At 38.4% G+C, this 21,173-nt stretch overlaps 1 protein-coding gene across 1 annotated transcript in view; it reads left to right on the forward strand.

Moving 5' to 3' along the window:
* LOC127645132 (fibroblast growth factor 11-like) overlaps positions 1-13,845 on the forward strand; it is a 145,284-nt gene extending 131,439 nt beyond the window's left edge. Inside the window, exons 3-5 of the mRNA XM_052128654.1 lie at positions 9,603-9,706; positions 13,550-13,601; positions 13,751-13,845. Of these exons, the coding sequence (XP_051984614.1) occupies positions 9,603-9,706; positions 13,550-13,601; positions 13,751-13,845 (251 nt within the window). The remainder of the gene's footprint in view (positions 1-9,602; positions 9,707-13,549; positions 13,602-13,750) is intronic.
* Positions 13,846-21,173: the final 7,328 nt, after the last annotated feature.

Genomic DNA, 21,173 nt, shown 5'->3' on the forward strand with positions numbered 1-21,173 from the left:
ACCTGATTGTCGTTTGTTATCATCATGTCTCCTGTGTATTTAAACCCTGCTGTTTCTCCACTCCTTGTCAATCATTGTATGTTTCACTGAAGGTGTATGTTTCAGATGTTTTGATGAATTTAGATGTTTTTATGTTACCTTTGCCTGTCGTGGATGTTTCCCCAGCCTGTTTGTTCTTTTGATGTTTTTCGTGTTTTGGTTTTGTTTTCCCACCGTGGATGTTTCATTTGTTCCTGTTTGTTTTGTGTTCACGCCAATTAATAATAAAGAACCCGCATCTAGATCCTCACTCCTCGTCTGCCCTCGTCTGCATCCCTAACACTAGGGGGCCTGGGTAGTTCAACATAGTTCAGCAATTGAGATTTGTCCTCTGCCACCTGGATTGAAGTGAGTCACTACTCCACCATGAGGACTTGGGCATTCCAAATTTGGGAGAAAAGGGGAGGAAAAAGATAAATAAATAATGTCATACTAACACTTAACAACATTCCTTCATCTTCGCAAGAAAGGGAGGAGGTGGGTGAGATAGAAAAGAATAAGAAATAAAACAGGAAAAGAGAGAAACTCTGAAGGTCTTTAACAGACACTGAGATATCAGAGCTGTTGACTGTGTACTCACACAATGTGCTGAGGCATATTGAAAAAAGAAAAGAAAGATTCTTCAAAATAGAGCCAGATCAAAAGGGGGGTGCATGACAAGTGATCTGAATTTCGTACTCTGACCTGCCATGAACCCCCGGGTCTCCACTCAGATCCCAGAATGCCAAGCACAGATGGACTTTGACAGAGGCAGACCTTAGGTTAACATCTATTTCTTTGATTCTCTAAGAATTGCCAAGGCAATAAACAAAGAGAGATACACATCATCAAAGAGAGTAATTTTCAGATAGTGAGACTTGGGTTGCTATACAGACCAAGGTGTACGCTTAACTTATGTGCAATGCATGTGCAGATACTGATAGTGGTATCTGATTTCAACATGGTGATTACCAGAGTCATCTAATGGCTCAAGGTGTTTAATTTTCATCAGATGATCATGAACTCACTCTAACCCAGAGTTAAAACATTTGGAAAGACGTTACCCCCTATTTTATTACACAATTTGCAGACTGAACTCAATGTAAATTCAGCAACAGTAGGTGGAAAGTTCCTCAGCTAAATTTGTTCTGTGCTTACTGAAATTTTGCCCCCAGTGACTGAAGCAGGAAATGCTGTTCATTTTATTGGCAATTGTGCGCTGCCATTTCTAGGTGAAACCTTTGGTCCACAGAATGTCCACAGAACACAAGGTGTTTATTTAGTTGTAAATGATGCAATACTGTCAACAGAAATGCACTTTTTCTTTAACTTTATGTCCTATCCTCCAACCCTAAACTTAACCATCAGTGGAGCAAAAATGTCATTTTAGATGGAAAAATGTTGAAACAACTGTTAAGTAGGTGTGCACATCCAAAACCCAAGTTGGGCTCAGATGCAGGACAAAAATGTAAACAACTGACAAAAAAAGATGTAGATGTCTGCACACTGAAATGAAACTCCAAACTTTATTACATACAGGCAATGTTTTGACCCGTTCAGTCTTCATCAGGCACAAAGAGTGAAAAATGCAATCTACGAATCACACTCATCATGGATTATGTGTACATGATTTCTTTCTGGTTTCCACGGGAACAGAGCCTGCATCTCTGAGGCTGCTTGTGCAACACCAGTGACTATTTTGCCCAAGTCATACCACTGGTATTAAAATGAATGGGAGAGATTGGATCACCCAATGGATGTAGAAAAAAAAAAAGTCCCGCCTTCCAGGTAAAAGAGTCAATCCCTTTTTAGATACAGACATCACCTGTCAGTCAATTCAAGAACGTGCATGCACATTAGCCTGTAAAATAGATTTTTTTTTAGCATGATTTGACCTAAAGAATTTATGATACCATTGTTGTAAGATTTTACTGCTGATTTTAAATGTGTCCTTTGATCGCAATCTCGATCAACAGTTTGGGTGATTTCGATCTTTCCTGATCCACACTGCCTGCCAGGGAGCAGTCCAAAAATGGCCGCCGAGTAAACTGACTTGCCTTGAAAGGAATTTGGCAACACGCTATTAATAGCACAAAAAAGGAAAAGGCAATATTATTTGAATTGATGCAAAGATGTTTGATGGGAGATGGCATTTTTCCATCAATCTGCTGAATTGGTTCAATGTCAGGGTACACCCGATTGCAAAATTTCGAGTTCCAATTTGATCATGTTGTGATTTAATGCTAATTTTAAAGGAAAAGTTCACCCATAAAATAAAAATTATTTTATTATTTTTTGCTCACTTAGAATTTACTTGGAATAAAGCACATGATTCGTATGGACTACTTTTTTAAGTTTTTGGGTCCTTTTTGGGGCTTAACAGCTGTGGTCACTATGAACACTATGAGTTTTCTAAATATTTCCTTTTGTGTACCACAGGAAAAAAAAAAATCAGCAATGTTGGGTAAAGTAACTTTAAAAGTAACTTGTTACAATATTGCATTACTCCTTACAAAAGATACTTAATCAAAAAGTGAATTTTTACGTAAAGTGTTACGTTACTTTTGCATTATTTTTACATAAAAGTTTTCTCAGCCACTTTCTCTTCTGCTTTTCTATGCATTCCGTACAAATAAGCCATGCATTGCATACAAGAGACTTTACAGGTCATGCTAGCTACTGTACAACACTCATGTCAAAACAACAGTAAACAAACTGTTATTTTGAAAGTAGTCTTCACATCATAATTATAATAAAGACTCAATAACTGGAATATGCATGATTTGTTTTTCCATCAACATGGCACCAGTATGAATAATGAAGAATAACAACTGTCTTACCGAAAGCAGCAAAGTCCAACACTTGAACCTGCATCATATCTGTCATCATCTGGTGTGCCCATCGACAATGTTAGAGTCAATGCTTTTCAAAAGTCAGGATAAAATTCAGTGGGGAATGCCAGCCTAACATGTTCAAGAAATGTGTCTGATGATAATAAAATAGTATTTTTCACATCTGAGTGCGTGCTTGTTTTGAGCTGATCCACGGTGCATACAGACACCTCTGGTTAATTGCATTCAACTTCAAAGGTGCATGTTGATACAACCTGAATGAAATACTTTTTAATCCAACTAAAACGTCATAAAAAAAAGTTTGTCATGAATCAAACTACTTGTTTGTTATTAAAAAAAAAATCAAATATTTTTAAAAACTAAGACATTTTCTCAGCATACGCAATTGAGGTAGAACGTTGCTTGGAGCCACTGATCCAGAGTCAGCTTTTCTCATCCCATTCTCCCAGTCATGGGGAGCTGCAACATAGAGCAGTTCGGCTGCAATAGAATTCAGTGAGTATTTCACTCTGTGTGTAATGTCGTGGCCAGTGGAAGACTAGTCTTATAATCCCTCTGCCTAAACGTATTTACTGATTTTTGTTTTTTTTAATGCAGTGTGTATTAAAACATGAATCAATCGAATTTCACTCAACTTAATGTTGACCTAATATGACGCTAAAACACATAATTTTCCCGGATCGTATAGCTAATATACATGTACATGCGTTAGCAAGTTTATTGACGGGTGACACTTAAATCCATCTCCAACTCTCACTGCAATGACGAACAGCTGTTAGAGACAATCATAGCCAGGTGATGATCCTTAACATTCTCATCTCCTGATCTCGCTCTCCATTCACAAGCTGGTGCTCAACCTAGCCCCCACCACCATAGTTTCTATTGAATGTTCCAGTACACTAACATTGACCCCAGTAGCTGACAAGCATCATCTCCCATTTTTGCATCAGTTCTAAGGTGTTCCTTCTCCTGTGGCCCAGCTGACAGCCTTGAAACCCAGAATCTCATCCCGCATTGAATCCAGGAAGTAGTTGCGTTTATGTAATCAATCACGATTTGATTTGATCGATATGATTTGGAGGTTCCATTTACCCCTAAGATGACATTTCTACTCTACTGACAGTTAGGTTTAGGGTTTGGAGGTTATCAAAAATGCATTCCTCTTCACTGTATTACACCATTTTATTCTAAAAACAACTCTTTACAACTCACTTGTTGCACCCCTCTGTGGACATTTTGCCCCAAAAAATTAAGCTCACACACGCCCATACGTCAAAAAACATTTTCTACTTTGGCCACTTGGGGCAGTGCTTTGAATTTCAGCAAACACAGACCGAGTTCTGAGATCCGAGTTCAATTCTGTCTTCACTAGAATTGAAGCTGGGTTTGAAGGAATAGTTCACCCAAATATAAAAATTCTGTAATGATTTACTTTTGCAAATAACACGAGTTGTAAGAATCCTTTATATGATTTTGTTTTGATTTCTCCCTTTTGGAGCTTGACAGCAGTGGTTAATAATGAACTCAATAGAAGAGAGTACTTTTTGTTTTCAAAAGCAAACAACTGAAAAAAATTGCTTAAGAGTTGGAACGACATGAGGTTAAGTAATTTTGGGTGAACTATACCTTCACTTTATCAAAGTTTGTGTTTGTGCTGTTGAAATCTCTTTACAAAGCAAAATGTTTCTCCTCAGCTGGTTGTAGTTAACGGCAGCTGTGTTCTTTCATATTTGATGTCTACACACTTTTTCCTTCATCTTTTGCATAAAAAACTTGTGAATTCTCCTGGATGAAATTGTGGTGGGATCGAAAGAGAAAGTGCAAAAGAAAAGAGCATAAGAGAGAATAATTTGCTTATAATGAGTCAAAACACTGTAAAATCCATAAAATAACAACCTTTTAAATGCGGAAAGATGCTCTGTGAGAAGAAGCGGACATGGAACCTTTTATTTCAGACAAGCTTATTAAAGTTCAAACAGAGTGTTTGGCAGACCGAAGGAGTGTCTGTGTATGTCTGTTCTCTGTGCTGTTTGTCAATGTTGTCATCTCAGACATAATATTATGTGAATCACATGGGCAGAACCAAGCTGGAACTGATTAGGCAAATAAAAGAGAAATGAAGAAGAGAAATTATATTATTATTGCTCTTTTTATTTAATTAGTTTTCATTTATTGATTCATTAATTTGTTTTTACTATAAGTAATTTTTTGGTATGTTATTGTGACTAGTGTCTAAACTGCTTCAGCTGTTACATTACTGTTGCATTATTGTCACGCCAGTAAACATATTGAGCCCGGCCTGTTCCTTGTTTGTCTGTGGCTAGGCTAGGTCTTTAAGTGAGTACACCGTTATATGTATGCTTTCTTTAATTCCACAGATTTTTATTTTTTGCATCTGATTTTCATAAAGGCTGTAAGGTTTTGGGTTCACTTGAGGTCTGCATTGTCACGCCCATGGTTGTCACGACACTAGGAGGGGCTGCTCAAATCTGGATTGCTCCTGTAAAGTCATGTTGCCAAGTCAACATGTCGCTCAAGACATTTCTCACCAGAGACCCCATCGTTCAAAATTCCACACCAAAATAGACACGCTCTCATCCTCTCCACAAAAGACTTCTGAATAAGAACACACACACATATCAGTGTCACACAGAATTCACGTGCCTTGAGCAAACGTCCCAGTTTTTGACATACTGGAAATCCTGTTTGTTATGGCTGGCAGACTGATGGCAGAACAAAGGTGGGGTTGTAAGGAGATTTCTCAGTTTCTCTTTTATGTGTGTAGGGTGCACTGGTTGTTTAGATCAGTTTTACTATCAGATATAACTAATAATTAATGTTTATGAATTATTAATTCATAATTAAATAATATAATTTAACTCGTTAAATTCTATCCTCGGGGCACCACTCTTTGACAAGAGAAAAATGATAGAAAGTGACTGATCGAATCTCGTAAAAATCTACCTGAAGGTTGAGTATTTTGATTAATAATCAAAATACTCAAAAAGGGAAGAAACTAGTCAAAATATTGCCATACAAATCCAACAGTAATCTGGTTGCAGTTGGCTTCTAACAACAACAAAATTACAATACTGAAGTAATAGGGGAGTTCTTGATGTGGCAGAGGCTGGCTTCAACACAATATTCAAACAAACAACTAGGAGTACTTCTTATTATAATATAACAATATTTATTATAATCAAACAGCACTGAACACCAACAATACTATATGAATATAACACAAAAACATGACATGGATGTCCTAACTAAATAGTGGAGCTATATGCTAGTGTATGGATATATGTATGTGGGTGTGTGTCTAGATTCGGAAACAAAGGAAACAAAATGGCAGATTAAACTCCACATGGGGAACTAGTTTCAAAATGGAGGATCGGTTTCAACATTGAGAACTAGGTACAAAATGGTGAACTGAATTAAAAATGGAAACTTATTTCAAAATGGAGGATTAGATCATAAAGGGCAGAGTCAACGATTATTTCAATGTGGAGGGAAAGAAAGATGGCTGGATCACATCCAGGTGACGGAGCTAAGTGTTGGTGGTAATGAGCAGACACACAAACAGGAGGATAAACGCTGGTAACAGCGCAAATGAATTGTTAGTTCAGATCACTCAATAAAATAACATTTCACCCAAAAATGACGATCTCACAAATCAAAACAGCAATCTGCGATTGTAGTTAAACATACAATTGTAATCAAAACATCAAACATTCAGCATCAAATATATGATTTATTTTTATAAGGAAAGTCACAGTTTCTAAACTAAATCTTGCCAGATATCAAGCCTTGCTTGGGAAATCCTGTGTGATTTCAGCAGGGTTGTCCTTTTGAATTCCTGTTGCATTGAGTGGTCAGGAGAAAACGATCTGGAGTGGGTCCTTTGTCTTATGCTCATCAGCGAAAACACACGTCTCTGCGTTATTTCTCGGGTACGGTCATGGAGAGGAATACAGGAGGTAGTCAACGTTGATAGAAAACGATTGAGAAGGGAAGCTAGTCACCTTTTCTGTTTTCTAAATAAATTCACTGTTGTCTCATAGTGAAAATGATTTAACCGGTTGTAATAAGTATACTACACGACTGGAACAAAGCTAAGTTACATTTACATTTACATTTATGCATTTGGCAGACGCTTTTATCCAAAGTGACTTACAGTGCACTTATTACAGGGACAATCCTCCCGGAGCAACCTGGAGTTAAGTGCCTTGCTCAAGGGCACAATGGTGGTGGCTGTGGGGATCGAACCAGCGACCTTCTGATTAACAGTTATGTGCTTTAGCCCACTACACTACCACCACTCCATTGTAAGTTAATCTTACTCTACCATGGCCAACTGGTGAGGTTAGAAAAACGTGGTCTCTCTTTGTCCAGAAGGAGGGAAAACTCCTTTGTATGTGTAGATACGCGTCTATTTAAACCGCAGGCTTGCGCAGCTGTATGCAGAGAAACCGAAATCAAATCTGTCCACTAGTTTTGTGGCGAATATGATGTCAACGGTCATATGCCGCTTTTGACCATGACGTTTGAGATTGGGTCCATGAGCGAGACTTCCCATCCGGCTGTGAAGCATTCTGGGAAACCGAGTACAATGTCTCACCTTTGATCATAGAACAAAGGGCCATGCTGTCTCTGCTACCATTTATATTGGGCAAGGCCCTACATGTGCCTCAAAGAATCAGAAAACTCCTTTTCCTTTTGCTTGCAGTTCCTGAATGTTTCTGCTGAAGTTGACAACTACTGAGAATCAATCATCATTTCATTCCTATACAGTCAATTTTCAGACAGTCCGCACTGATGGTTAATGTTAATGACATTTTAACATTCTCTCTCTATCTCTTTCTCCCTCTCACTCTCTCTTTCTCCCTCTTACTCTCTCCCTCTCTCTCTCTTTCCTTTTTATTTCAGTAAGAACAACAGCTGCATACAATGAAAATATTGCAAAAAGTTAAATAAAGTGCAAATTGAGTCAAAAGTGTTATTAAAGGAATAGTTCGGACAAAAATAAAAAATCATTCATATACCATATTCATAATTTATTCACCCCCAGATCTGTATGACATTCTTTCTTATGCTGAAAAAAAAACCTAGATGTTTTAATAAATATCGCCCTCTATTTTCAATACAATGGCAGTGGATAGTGACTCAAAAGCAGTGACGTGCGGTGATGTCTTAAAGAGGCTAGGCACTGAGTTATGAAAGCCAGATTACCTGATTTATTGTTTAAGCTAATAATACGTAATAACAGTGAATGTTACACACAAGCGCGGCATATCAAGAAATGTACAAATCAGGATGTATGTCGTGTACTCTCTCTCTCTCTCTCTCTCTCTCTCTCTCTCACGCGCACACACACACACACTCACAAGTGCGTAAACAGTGAACGTTATGCATTTATCAGATCCTTCAAAACCTCTCGGTTTTCCTTTACCTTTTCATTGTGGTAGGTTATATTCAGCTTCCTTTGCTCGTCAAGTGCAAGGTCGATCCGAGATTTTCCAAAGGTTTTCAGTGTAATTTGACACTGGATGTGAGCTGACGACTTTTCATGCTTGGTTAAAGCTGCGGGCAGGTTGTTCAAATCACAATATCCCGCTGAAGTCCAAACAGTCTGACTGGTTGAAAAAAGCAGGCAGGGATAGCAGTACAGCCGCTGATTGTTAGCGCAGCCACATAGCCAATCTTTTCTTACATACCAATCAGTTTGAAATGATCGGATACTTTTTGGGCCCTTTTGCTGTACTAGTCCATATAAGGCTGGCGTAGACCTCCCTCTTGCAATTAACTCCTATTTGGAATTAAAATCGAGCTTGGAAAAATGTCTTAATTCCGTGATTACGGCTGGTGCTGTCATTTTGAATTTTGCGGGGATTAGGCATGTACGCTAGCTGTGGTGTAATGACGTTAGCTACGCAAATGTCCAGGAATATCTCGATTTTAATTGGTCCATGTCTGATACGTAACGGAGATGATTACGGGCATAACATATTTACGTCAAAAGGCACAGCAGATTTGTGCTTTTTGCCGTACATGTTAAAGAATACAGGATCGAAGTGCGCATGCGCAACATGGGTTTTCCGCTTGTCGTCTGCAATGAATGGACCGTAAAAGCACTGCTTATTCTACCATTTGTTTTTAGTTGATTATGCATAACTGCTACATTTGTCATCATAACATCTAAACAACTGGAATAACACACATATTGCGTATATAAATCACAAGAATAAAAAGTAAAAATCCAAATACAAGTTTATTATTTAATAAACATTTTATTTTTGAATTTTGGCAGGGTAGGCAGTGCCTAGTTTGCCTACCCAGACCGCACGTCAGTGCTCAAAAGTATTATAAAAGTAGTCTGCATGTTGTTTGTAGCATTCCAAGTCTTCTGTATGCATACAGTACTTTAGGTTTTGATGACAATCAACCCCAAATTAAAGCCATTATAAGTAAAAATAGTGATGTTCGTTCGTTGCATGTTGTGTATGAATTTTGTGTCCTTTTTTTAAGCTTTAAAGTGAGTCACTATCCACTGTCATTGTATTAAAACACCAGCTGGGATATTCATTAAAACATCTAATTTTGTGTTCTACATAAGAAAGAAAGTAATAGGGGTTTGGAACAACGTAAGTGTGAAAAGACTAAACAAGGTAAACATAAACAAATATCAAGTAGCAATATTTTCTTTCTTTTTGTCTCTCTCACACACAACTGCAGTGCTGTTCAACTTGATTCCTGTGGGTCTGAGGATAGTGGCCATCCAAAGCACCAAGACTGGTCTCTACATTGGTATGAACAGTGAAGGCTACCTCTACACTTCGGTATGTACACACGATTCAAATTCTCTGGTTACAAACCTATTAAGACCAGTCCTAACACAAGCTGTTATGTCAAAGTCCATGTTTTATTCTCTTCATCAAAGAAACCATGAAAATTATGTTATGCTCTTTGGCTTGGAATAGGGTGCTACTAATGAAGTTAACTGCAACAACTGGGTGAAATGTATGAATTTCATTGTATTAGATAGCAAGATATAAAACCAAGTGGCATCTGTAAACAAATAATTTTAGACCATTTCTCTGAAGCATTTCTGCAATTTCTTTTAATCAAAGTCATTCTTAGTGGATGTATGGAGTCCGTTCCCCTTATAGACCCAGTGAAATCAAAATATCGATGCTTGTAGTTCATGTCTGTTAGCTTAGAAGTTGTTTATATGTTAGTGTACTCCTAAATGTTGACAATTCACTTTATGAAGATATGCAAATATAAACTATCTCTCTCTCTCTTTCTGGGGAATACAGACCAAAAATATTGATGAATCAAGCTGCACTCTCTCATTTTGTCCAAGTAGTTCTGTAAGAGTGTCTGCTAAATGCCTTCAATATCTAACAGCTACACTTGAACATAATGACAAAAAAAATACAACTTTCTTGCATGTCCCTCTCATCTAATATTATATGAATGAATGAATGTGACATTTATATAGCACTTTTCTGACCCTACTGTACACTCAAAGCGCTTTATACATTGAACAGGTGACTCTCCTCAACTACCACCAATGTGCAGCATCCACCTGGATGATGCAACAGCAGCCATAGTGCACCAGTATGCTCACCAGTTATTGTGGAGAGGAGAGATTAGAGTTACAGAGCCAATTATTGGATGGGGATTATTAGGAAGCCATGATTGAGAAGGGCCAATAGGGAGAATTTTGCCAGGACACCGGGGTTACACCTCTATTCTTTACGAGAAGTGTTCTGGGATTTTAAATGACCACAGAGAGTCAGGACCTCGGTTTAACATCTAATCCAAAGCATGTGAGTGTCTTTTAATATCTCCAGAACCCGAGGATTTTGAATTCTTTGACATATTGTCTTCATAGAACAGTTATGGTTCATGGTGTATCAAATCTCACCGGTTTATGACCTAAAAAAGTGCTTTTTGTCTTAATGTCAAAAAAGTTTTTTCCTGGTTGTTGTTCATTAGATGATTCTATATGTTGCAGGTCGATGTGCCAGATCTTGTTTAAAAGTTCAAAATGAGTTTTTAACTTTTTAATATGTATAAGGTTTGACAGATTTCTCTCTATTTCTTTTACCCAAACAATCTGTGATTAAATACATAAGGGATAATGTACAGTGAAGACCCTGAAGGGTCATATTTTGCAATATTGACTAGCTGACTGCACATTTTTCTTATTATTACATGGCTACTAATAAATAAATAAATGGATATGAAATACTGATTTGAGTAGAAGAAAGATATCACAGAGTGACAGTCACAGCTACAGTATAGGAAATCGGTTGCCTGGGATCCCAGTCAATTATAAAGTATGCAGTCATTATAATTATACCTTGTGATTGACCAATCAGATTTAAGTAATCCAGAGAGAATGTAATAAGAGACAGCTAATATATTAATTAATGTACTCTATGGGGTCTTGTAGACAGTTTGTGATAGGATGAGTGCAGCCATGTTCTTCACAAGACCCTAAGAGCAGGAATAGTGGGTACAAATGTGTTACGTAGCAGGATTCATTCATGCTCTATCAGAAACCCACCTCTGTATGTGACATGTCATAGGATCAGATGGCCCTGAACACATGGCTTCTCTCTGTCACACATACCTGCCTTGAACTCAGAACTTATAAATATTTAATGTTTTCCAGTGGCTGACACACTCAGACAAGGACCTTCATGGAGAATGAATCACTCACCCACACCGACTGTACAGTCTGTCCTCTTTTTCTTTTGCTTCTCCATACTCTTTCACCTACAACCACTCTCATGCTATCTCTTTCTTCCTGTATTCCTGCAGTCTCTTATTTGTCTCGCTCCCCTTATAATGCCTCGACCGCAATGTTACCATGGTCATGCTCTCACAGTGAGGACATGTGACCCATCCACAAATGCTGTCACCCCATATGTAGCATACAAGCATGTGAGACAGCGATCGTGGCCATCGGTAGCGGAGAGATAACGACATCAACCATAAATTAAACACAGATGGAAAGGCATCTTTAAAAAGATGCTCTCTATCAGTGTTGCTCTTTTAGTAAGAAAATATACTCTTTTATTGCAAGAATATTTCAAAATGTAACAGTTCAATGGCTGGGGGGCCTGGATAGCTCAGCAAGTAAAGATGCTGACTACCACACCTAGAGTCACAAGTGGAAATCCAGGGCGTGCTGAATGACTCCAGTAATGATTTCTAAGCAACCAAATGGCCCAGTTGCTAGGGTGGGTAGAGTCACGTGTGGTTAACTTCCTCATGGTCACTATAATGTGGTTCTCGCTCTTGGTGGGGTGCATGGCGAGTTATGCGTGGATGCCACGGAGAATAGCGTGAGCCTCCACACACATTAGGTCTCCGCGGTAACTCTTTCAACAAGCTATGTGATGTGCAGATTGACAGTGTCTGACATGGAGGCAACTGAGAATCGTCCTCTGCCACCCGGATTGAGGTGAGTCACTATACCACCACAAGGACCTAGTGTGCATTGGGAATTGGGCATGCCAAATGGGGAGAAAAGGGATGAAAATCCAACATTTAAAGGAGAGTCCATTGGCTGTTCAGTCTATAAGTACTCAGGATGCAAGACTACAACAGTCTATTATGCAGAGTTCTTCCTTTAGATTTGCAATCTTAATGCAAAGCGAACAGACCATAGGCCCTACTCAGTGGACCCCATACACAAAGAGCAGCTGGTAAAAGTATGGCTGAACAGAGGTAACAATAGACAACCCTTGAGCAGTTACATAAGATAAGTTCTGATGTGGTGACTGCATGACCACATTTAATTTTCCAACACTGTAAGTGGGTGTCCCAAGTTCATCATAGGAGTGGACATCTTTCTTTTCTAGGCAGCTGGTAAGTTTGAACAAAACAGGCGAGCACTTTATGAGCTCAAAAGTGTCTGCCACAGCTCTGATATGCGGACCGTCTACATGAGACTAATGCACCAGTCTGGTATTGTAGTAACACGATGGCGCGTAACAACAAAATGAACCATGACTGGTCATTTACATGTCTCAGTCGCTTCACATGCAAGCAGATGATTTTCAGCACCCTCAAGAAACAAATTGGAACATTTATTGGCTGATTCGATAATTATAAAAGTGAGAATATCAGCCGATTTATTGGCCTTGGTGATAAATTGGTGGACCACTAGTCACATTGCATCAATATATTGCGATGGAGAACTCTGGAACATCCCTTCCCTTTTTCTGGTTTTACTTCATATATTGGAAGCTCGTTACCCATCTGATGCACATCTGTATAGATGCTATCTTTCCAAAAGTTGTGGAGTTTACATGGACCTTCTCAAGGTGTTAGGTTCTTAATAAGGACATGGTCACCTGTGTGTTACTTCTCACCTTGTCATAGTGCTTTTTGCTCCAGTCAGCAGATTTCTGAGCACACTCTCTTACAATCCTATAGGCCTCCTACATTCCATGTTTCCATTTCTCTACATACTCTTTCTGACCACTGGGATGCATCTCTGATTTCAGTCCAAATAACATGTCAACAGGAAGTCTTGGGGACCTGCCATATACAGTATGGCCAAAAGTAGCACTCATGTATGAGTGATAATGTGCAGTCTGTACCTTGGTTGCACATTTCATCATTAAGCTCTCGGAGTACTGTTCCTTTGTATCTCTCAGGTAAGACTAACTGTGTGCAGGTGGAAGTGGTTTGACACCATCATCATTAATGGTAAGTTTTCCCCATTCACGAAACATACATTTTGTTTTTTGACTGCATGTCGAGATGTTTTTCTGGTGGTTTTGACCCTAGAAGTTTGCATTCATATATGGGACAAATGTCCTGGTCACTCCTTTGTGCATCTTTTAACTCACTCACAGGCAATGGAGTGATGGTGACTGCTGATGGTCAGGTATCAATAGATGAACAGTGGGCTGAAGCTGACATCAACAATGTGATGCTGGATTCATTGTAAACTTTGACTGCTTAAATGGTTGCACCTATTTTGTCTGATGACACTCATTCATCATGGTTTCCATGTCAATAGGCATTCTGGATAGCGTATCATCATCATCAATGTTTTCTCGGCCAGGGCAATATTTCATAGTGAAGTGGAAATCTGGCAATTCAGTGACCTGTAGCATTCAGTTTGGCAGTTGACAGGACATATGTGAGTGTTTTTGTTGTTGCTATAGGCGGTGAAGGTCTGGGCATAATACAAGTAATCCCTAAACTTTTCGGTGATTGACCACAAAATTCAAGCTTGCCAGTGTGTAGATGGTAGTTTTTCACACAGAGTTTTCCATTTTGATTGTGGTACAATACTGCACCCAAGACTTGATTTGATGCATCACTATGCAAGACAAATGGCTGTGAAAAGTCAGGGAATGCTAATATGGGGTGCTGAAGCAAACAGTCAATTTGTTTTTAAAGAATGTTCTGATTCTGATCTGTCCAGATGATGGTCTTAATTGATGGAACACCATTTCTTATTCATTTTATTTTGATTGTCTCTACTTTTCTTTCACATTGCAACTTCCCTCTGGGCTACTTTTTAACTCTTTCCCCGCCAGCGTTTTTAAAAAAAAGTTGCCAGCCACCGCCAGGGTTTTTGACGATTTTATTTTATCTTCATTTGTTCTTTTTTTATTGCCACTTGAACAGAGGTAGGTTTTGTCAAAAACAACATTTCGGACAAAAAGCTGAGAAAAAGGCATTTTTATCAAACAAGTGCTTTAGTATTAGTATGGTGTTCCACTTCTTCACGTTTGAGATGATCGCATTCTGTTTCTTTGATCAAAGAGTTGCGTACTCTTTCAAAACATGCACGCGGGTCTTCCTTACCGTATACCACCTAAAACACGGATACCCGTAAAATTCAGTGTTTGGCGGGGAAGCGTTTTTTTCATAAAACCCGGAAAATTCCGTGTTTGGCGGGGAAAGAGTTAACAGGTCATACAAAGGGTTAGCTATTCATGAGGAATCACTTATGTACTGCTTGTAGTAGCTGAGCAGACCAAGGATTCTTCTAAATTCTTTCAGGGATCAGACAACTTCTGGATTAACTTTACCTCCCTCTGCAGAAACTATTCTAGTTTTGTATCTGCCACAATTAATAAATCAAGTAACAGACCAAAAGCATTATTTAACACAATAAACAAACTCACCAAACCTCCTAATCCTGTTACTCTAGCTTCTGATGAACTCTGTAGTTCATTCATGACTCACCTGCTAGAAAAAAACGATGCCGTAAACCAGTGCCTCTCTAATGATGCTGCAAATATTAGTTATCTGCCGAACCAATCTGGACAGTCCCTGTCTCACTTTTCTCTGACTACTCCTTTTTCTGTCTCTGAGTTAATCTTGAAATCCAACCCTTCATCTTGTCGTCTTGACCCTGCTCCTACTCCTCTTCTGAAACTCTGCCATTCAGTTATTTCTGCACCTATTTCTCACTTCATCAATGCATCTCTTACCTCTGCCTCATTCCCTCTGCCACTCAAAACTGCTACTGTTACCCCTGTTCTCAAAAACCCAACATTGATCCCTCAGTATTATCTAACTATCGTCCTATTTCAAATCTACCCTTCATAGCTAAATTACTAGAAAGTACTGTTGCCTCCCAGCTTCAGTCTTTTCTAGTCGAAAATAATCTTTTTGATCCTCTTCAATCTGGTTTTCGCCCTCTACATAGTACTGAAACTGCACTAGTTAAGGTACTCAATGATTTGCTTCTCTCTGGTGACTCTGGTTCTCTGTCTATGCTCCTGCTGCTGGACCTCAGCTCTGCCTTCGATACTGTCTCCCATCAACTACTCATTTCTCGTCTTTTGGATGTGGGTATTTCTGGTGCTGCTCTTTCTTGGTTTTCTTCCTATCTCTCTGATAGACAGTTCTACATTTCAGTTCAAGATTTTCACTCACCTACTGTCCCCTGAAGCAAGGTGTCCCACAGGGATCCGTTTTAGGGCCATTACTATTCATAATTTATATAATACCTCTTGGTCAGATCCTTCGCGTCATGGTTTTAATTATCATTTTTACGCAGACGACATTCAATTATATACTACCTGTACATCGACTCTATCTATCACAACTGACAAAATCTCTGCTTGTGTGCATGAAATAAAAGATTGGCTTCATTCAAATTTTTTAAAACTTAACATGGACAAAACTGAGATTATTTTTACCGACCTCCGCCACTCACTAACAAAATTCCTACTAACTTCACCTCGCGAGTTTGCTGGCTCTCACATCAAACCATCTAGTACTGTTAAAAGTCTTGGTGTAATCTTTGACTCCTCTCTATCTTTCCATTCTCACATTAATTCTATCACTAAATCAGCATTCTTTCATCTATGTCGCATCGCTCAGCTCCGGTCCCTTCATCAGTATCTCAGACGCTGAAACTGTCATCCATGCATTTATCACATCACGCCTCGATTATTGCAATGCACTTTTTATTGGCCTTCCTGCTAGCTCCATTTCCAAATTGCAATACATTCAAAACTCTGCTGCCAGAATACTCACCCACACCAAGCGTTCTGCACATATCACCCCAATTTTGCATGATCTTCACTGGCTTCCTGTGGTTTACCAGTATCAAATTCAAAATTCTCCTTCTCACTTTTAAATCTCTGCATGGCTTGGCTCCCTCCTAGCTCTGTAATCTGCTTCACCCCTACGCACCGACTCGCTCTCTCACGATCCTCCGACTCTAGCCTTCTCGTCGTCCCTCGGCATCGCCTTGTTTCGATGGGGGGCAGATCATTCAGTGTTGTAGCACCCAAAATATGGAACTCTCTACCCCGATCACTCTGTTCTGTTAACACTATCTCTGAATTCAAATCCATGCTCAAAACTCACTTATTTGCTGAATGTTATAACTCTTAAGTTGTACTGGGTTTTTTTTTTTTTCCGCTGGGTGCTGTCCCATCTACCTAACCTTCTCATTTTCTGTACCTTCACTGTTATCTACCTGCTGTTGTTTTGTCTGCTGTCTTTGTCCTCTGCCTTTATTGTTGCTTGTCTATTGTAAAGCGTCCTTGAGCTCTGGAAAGGCGCTATATAAATAAAACTTATTATTAACTTATTATTATTATTCTACCTCAGTAGCGGACTTCAGGTTTGCAAAGGTCACACTTTCTTGGCTTAAGTTTGATACCATGTTGTCTGATATGTTGCATCATTTTTCTCACATCTTGTACATGATTCTCAAAGGTCTTTATAAACACCAAGGTGTCATCGAGGTATGGTATTCAGATTTCATCTCATAAGCCTTCTAAACATTCTTCAATGCATCGCTGGAAGGCAGCAGGGGCATTCATGAGGCCAAAGGGAATACGCACCCATTCATATAGCCCCCAGGGTATCACAAAAGATGTCAGGTGTTTACTTCCTTTTCCCATGAACCCCTGGTGGTAGGCCTTCCCCTGGTATAATGATGAGAACCACTTATTGCCACCAAGGTTGTCCATGATGTACTGCACTCTTACAATTGATTGTCGATCTGGGTGAGTTTTTCTATTTTGGTCTCTAATCCATGCAGGAGACTGCCATCTTTCTTTCTCACACAAACGATTATGGATGAATATGAAGAATTTGACTTTTCGACCCAGCTTTGTGCTATTAGGTCATGCAGATACCCTCATGTCATGATACAGAGGCTTTGGCACAGACATGTAAGTACGGTTGACAGGCTCATCATCTTTAAGTGAAATGTTCAATAGCAGGTTTTGAATACAGCCAATGTCACTGTCTGATTGGTAAAATTAATGGCACTATTCTATTAACATTTGCTGTACTATTTGTGGGTCTCAGACATCAGTATTGGTGGTAGTGTTATTCTCGGCCTGGATGTGATGGACACGAACAGAAGAAGGGTTTACTGATATTTCCAACATAATAGCTGGGAAGACATTCTGCACTGTGCCAATCGGGGTCTGTCCCATCAGTGTTATATCATGATCAGTGGCATTGTACACATTAACAGTGACATTTATTGGAGCCCCTTCAGTCTTACCAGGGTCTCTGTGAATTCAAGTCCATCTGTCCACTGAGGATTCACATCAGGTTCAAAGATGAGTGTTGCCTCATCTTTAACAGGCTGCTTGTACACTCAGTATAAGATCTGAAGAGTGCTATGTTTGGGGACATTAATTGGCTCTGTTGTAGTCTTTACTGTGTATTCACATGAGCTGTCTGAACTGACAAGCTTGATAAATGCCTGGACTTTGTTTTTCTGTAGGCTGGGAATGCTGCTTTTACAGTCCTCTCAATCCTGTCATGGCTTGCAGCGTTTTGTTGTGTCTGTTCCATGGAATTCACAATTTGCTCTATGATTCTGAAGCTTATTATTTGGTGAGAAAGATGTTTATGAGAATGGATGGATAGAGAACGATGGAGACATGAGAAGGGAGGAGTGCAGACCAGCCAGGTTTCATACAACAAGAACAAAGAGCTTTATGAAATATAGGGAGAGAGAGAGATGGACAGACAAGAGAAGGCATGCAGAGCACAACCCATGGGTTATCACACTGATTATCACTCTATTTAATTATTTATTTCATCATCTATATTGTTTCTTATCATCTTTTCTGCAATTTTATTCTCTTTGCATCATTTTTCTCATTTTTCTTTCTATTTGGCATTCCCTTGTTCCCTGTTTACTTCCTCTCATCCTTCATTCCCCGCACTCTCTTTCTCTCTGTGGTTAGATCTGTTTAGAGGTGTATGTAAAGGTTAAAGATATTTGGAAAACTCTGTGCCATTGCTGTGTTAGTAGGGGACCACAGAAGATTGCTTTCTGATAAAAATAGTGCTTTGTCTCTATAACCTGACCCATTTTTTAACTCAACACTCAGTGGTAGCCCTCCTGGGTCAGAAACGCAAAAAAGAGAAAGAGAGAAGGTGGGAACGATACAGTGTACATGCATACATACACACACACACACACACACACACACACACACACACACACACACACACACACACACTCACACACAGATGCATATTTGCACTGATAGAGGTGACCTGACATAACTGGGGTAGATTTTTGTTGAATTTTCATGACAAAGTTTTAAAATGCACTTGTAATGAAGGTTTGAACAATCAAATGTAGTGATCATGTCATGAAGGAAAGGAAAACGTCTCTGTTTCAAATGTAACCTTGGTTCCCTGTGAGGAAACAAGACATGGCCAACTCTCTAAGCCTGTGTGGCAAGCTTACAGCAGTGCACAAGCGATATGAAGAAATAAAAAACCAACAAGAACTTACTCCTGATCCAACAGAGAGGAACAGGAGTCAAACTCTCGTCCAAATTATACAATTTAACAAAAGTATGCATAGAGGACCATCCTGTCGCCATACAAATGTCTTCCAATTATGCATCTCTAGCCAATGCCCATGAGGATGCCATGCTCCACGTAGAATGGGCTCAAATACCCAGAGGCAAAGGCAAACCACATGCCTTGTAAGCACTCGAAATTACACCCACAATCAATGAGGCAAACAGCAAAATGCCCCTGTTGCAAAATATCCAGTTCTCTTGTTTTGCACGCTTCAAAGTGATGTGTGAAGGCACTGACCCACTAAAACATCGCATAATGACTTCTGTAATCTGTGTATTAGATTACAGAAAGCAAAACATTGATTCTTGCAGCACATTCCAGACTATTTATTTAATAAAATTGCAGCCTCTTACGGTGTAACAATCTAATGACCACGTAGGGAATTGCTTATCCAGATGTGTGAAACTTCCATCAAACAGACACAGAAACTGACACAGTGATCCATCAAAATAAAAGTCTTATTTAAATGGATGCATGAAATTGAAGAAATTGACCAAAAATATATTACTACTGCATAGTAAAAATGTAATATTCATTGTATTATTAGTATTATTAATAATAATAATAATATTATTACTATTATTATTGTCATTATAATAATAAATATTATTACTATTATATCCGGAATAATTGTATTTTAGCAAATTTCACAAAGTGTGCTGTTACTGTTTTTAATTTATACAGTGATTGTGCTCACGTTATTTGAAATAACTGTAATCATAAATAACTGTTCAGCTGTGAAGATGTTACTGCAGCATTTTATTTGATAAAATAATTTAATTTAATGAACTCTTTATGAATTCATTTGATTAGTCATATTTTTTATTAAAAAAATATCTTCAAACATGGAATTCAGAAACAATTAAATGGAAAACAAAATTTGGGAAAACAAAGGAGAATTTGGAAAAAAGTATTTCAGCAGGTCCTATTTTTTATCCTTTACAAACTAAATATTTGCATTTTCTTTGAATTAATACAAGTTGTTGATGTATTGAATATCTAATTTTGCTCATTGAAACTTGTCATCAAAGTGGTGATTTGGCTAAAAATTGCTTTATATGAGAGACATATGTGTCTTCCTGAAGGGGACGCACGCCTCCCAGCCTGAATCCTGAAAGCTGAATTCTTAGTTGATCAGCATTCAAATCTTAGGATATTTTTGTCATACTGCAGACATTTGTACATTAAATTCTGTGCTTGTATATTTTTACTACATGGATTGGTTCCTTGAGATACAAATCTGCCCCTGCAATCTCTGGAAAATTATTACATAAAATGCCCTATTCAGCAACCACAAACTACTGTTATTTTTCCATCTGGCCCAGCACTGAGAAAAGTAACATTTATGGCGTGACAATGTCACTTGTACACTTCAGCAGCATAGTAAGGGAATTTTTACTAATGAAGTTTAATAGGCACTGAATTGGCAAAATATAATTTAAACATAACTTACAATAATATAATGTTACTCTTTCTTATTTTTTTTTTTTCTTTTGTTTCATCACTTTCATATTACCGTGGTGACATGCTTGCAGTTTTCAGAGCACGCACTCAGACTGTAGAGGGATTTCTGGACTTTCCTTCTGGAATCAGATTCAATTTAATTAAACATGTATAGTAGGTCCACTAGTGAAGCTGAATTAAGAGAACATGTCTGCTCCTAAAGCTTAATTGGATGGAATTTTTAAAGTGGCATTTGAGCAATTAGAGTGTCTCTTTTAATAAACTGTGTTACTAAAACAGTAAAAAATACATTAATTATGATTAAATGTAAATCCAATTAATTGCATATATAATTTATTTAATATGAATTCATGCCAAATAATAAACTACAGTATTTGTATGTATCTTATTAATATGGGAACAATAGTTTATAAATGATCAATTGAATATAAATGAAAGCTTTAGAGATACTTTATACCGTATAGCTATTATAAAGTGTTTCCCAAAATG

Source organism: Xyrauchen texanus, chromosome 1 (assembly GCF_025860055.1).
Source record: "Xyrauchen texanus isolate HMW12.3.18 chromosome 1, RBS_HiC_50CHRs, whole genome shotgun sequence".
NCBI lineage: Eukaryota > Metazoa > Chordata > Actinopteri > Cypriniformes > Catostomidae > Xyrauchen > Xyrauchen texanus.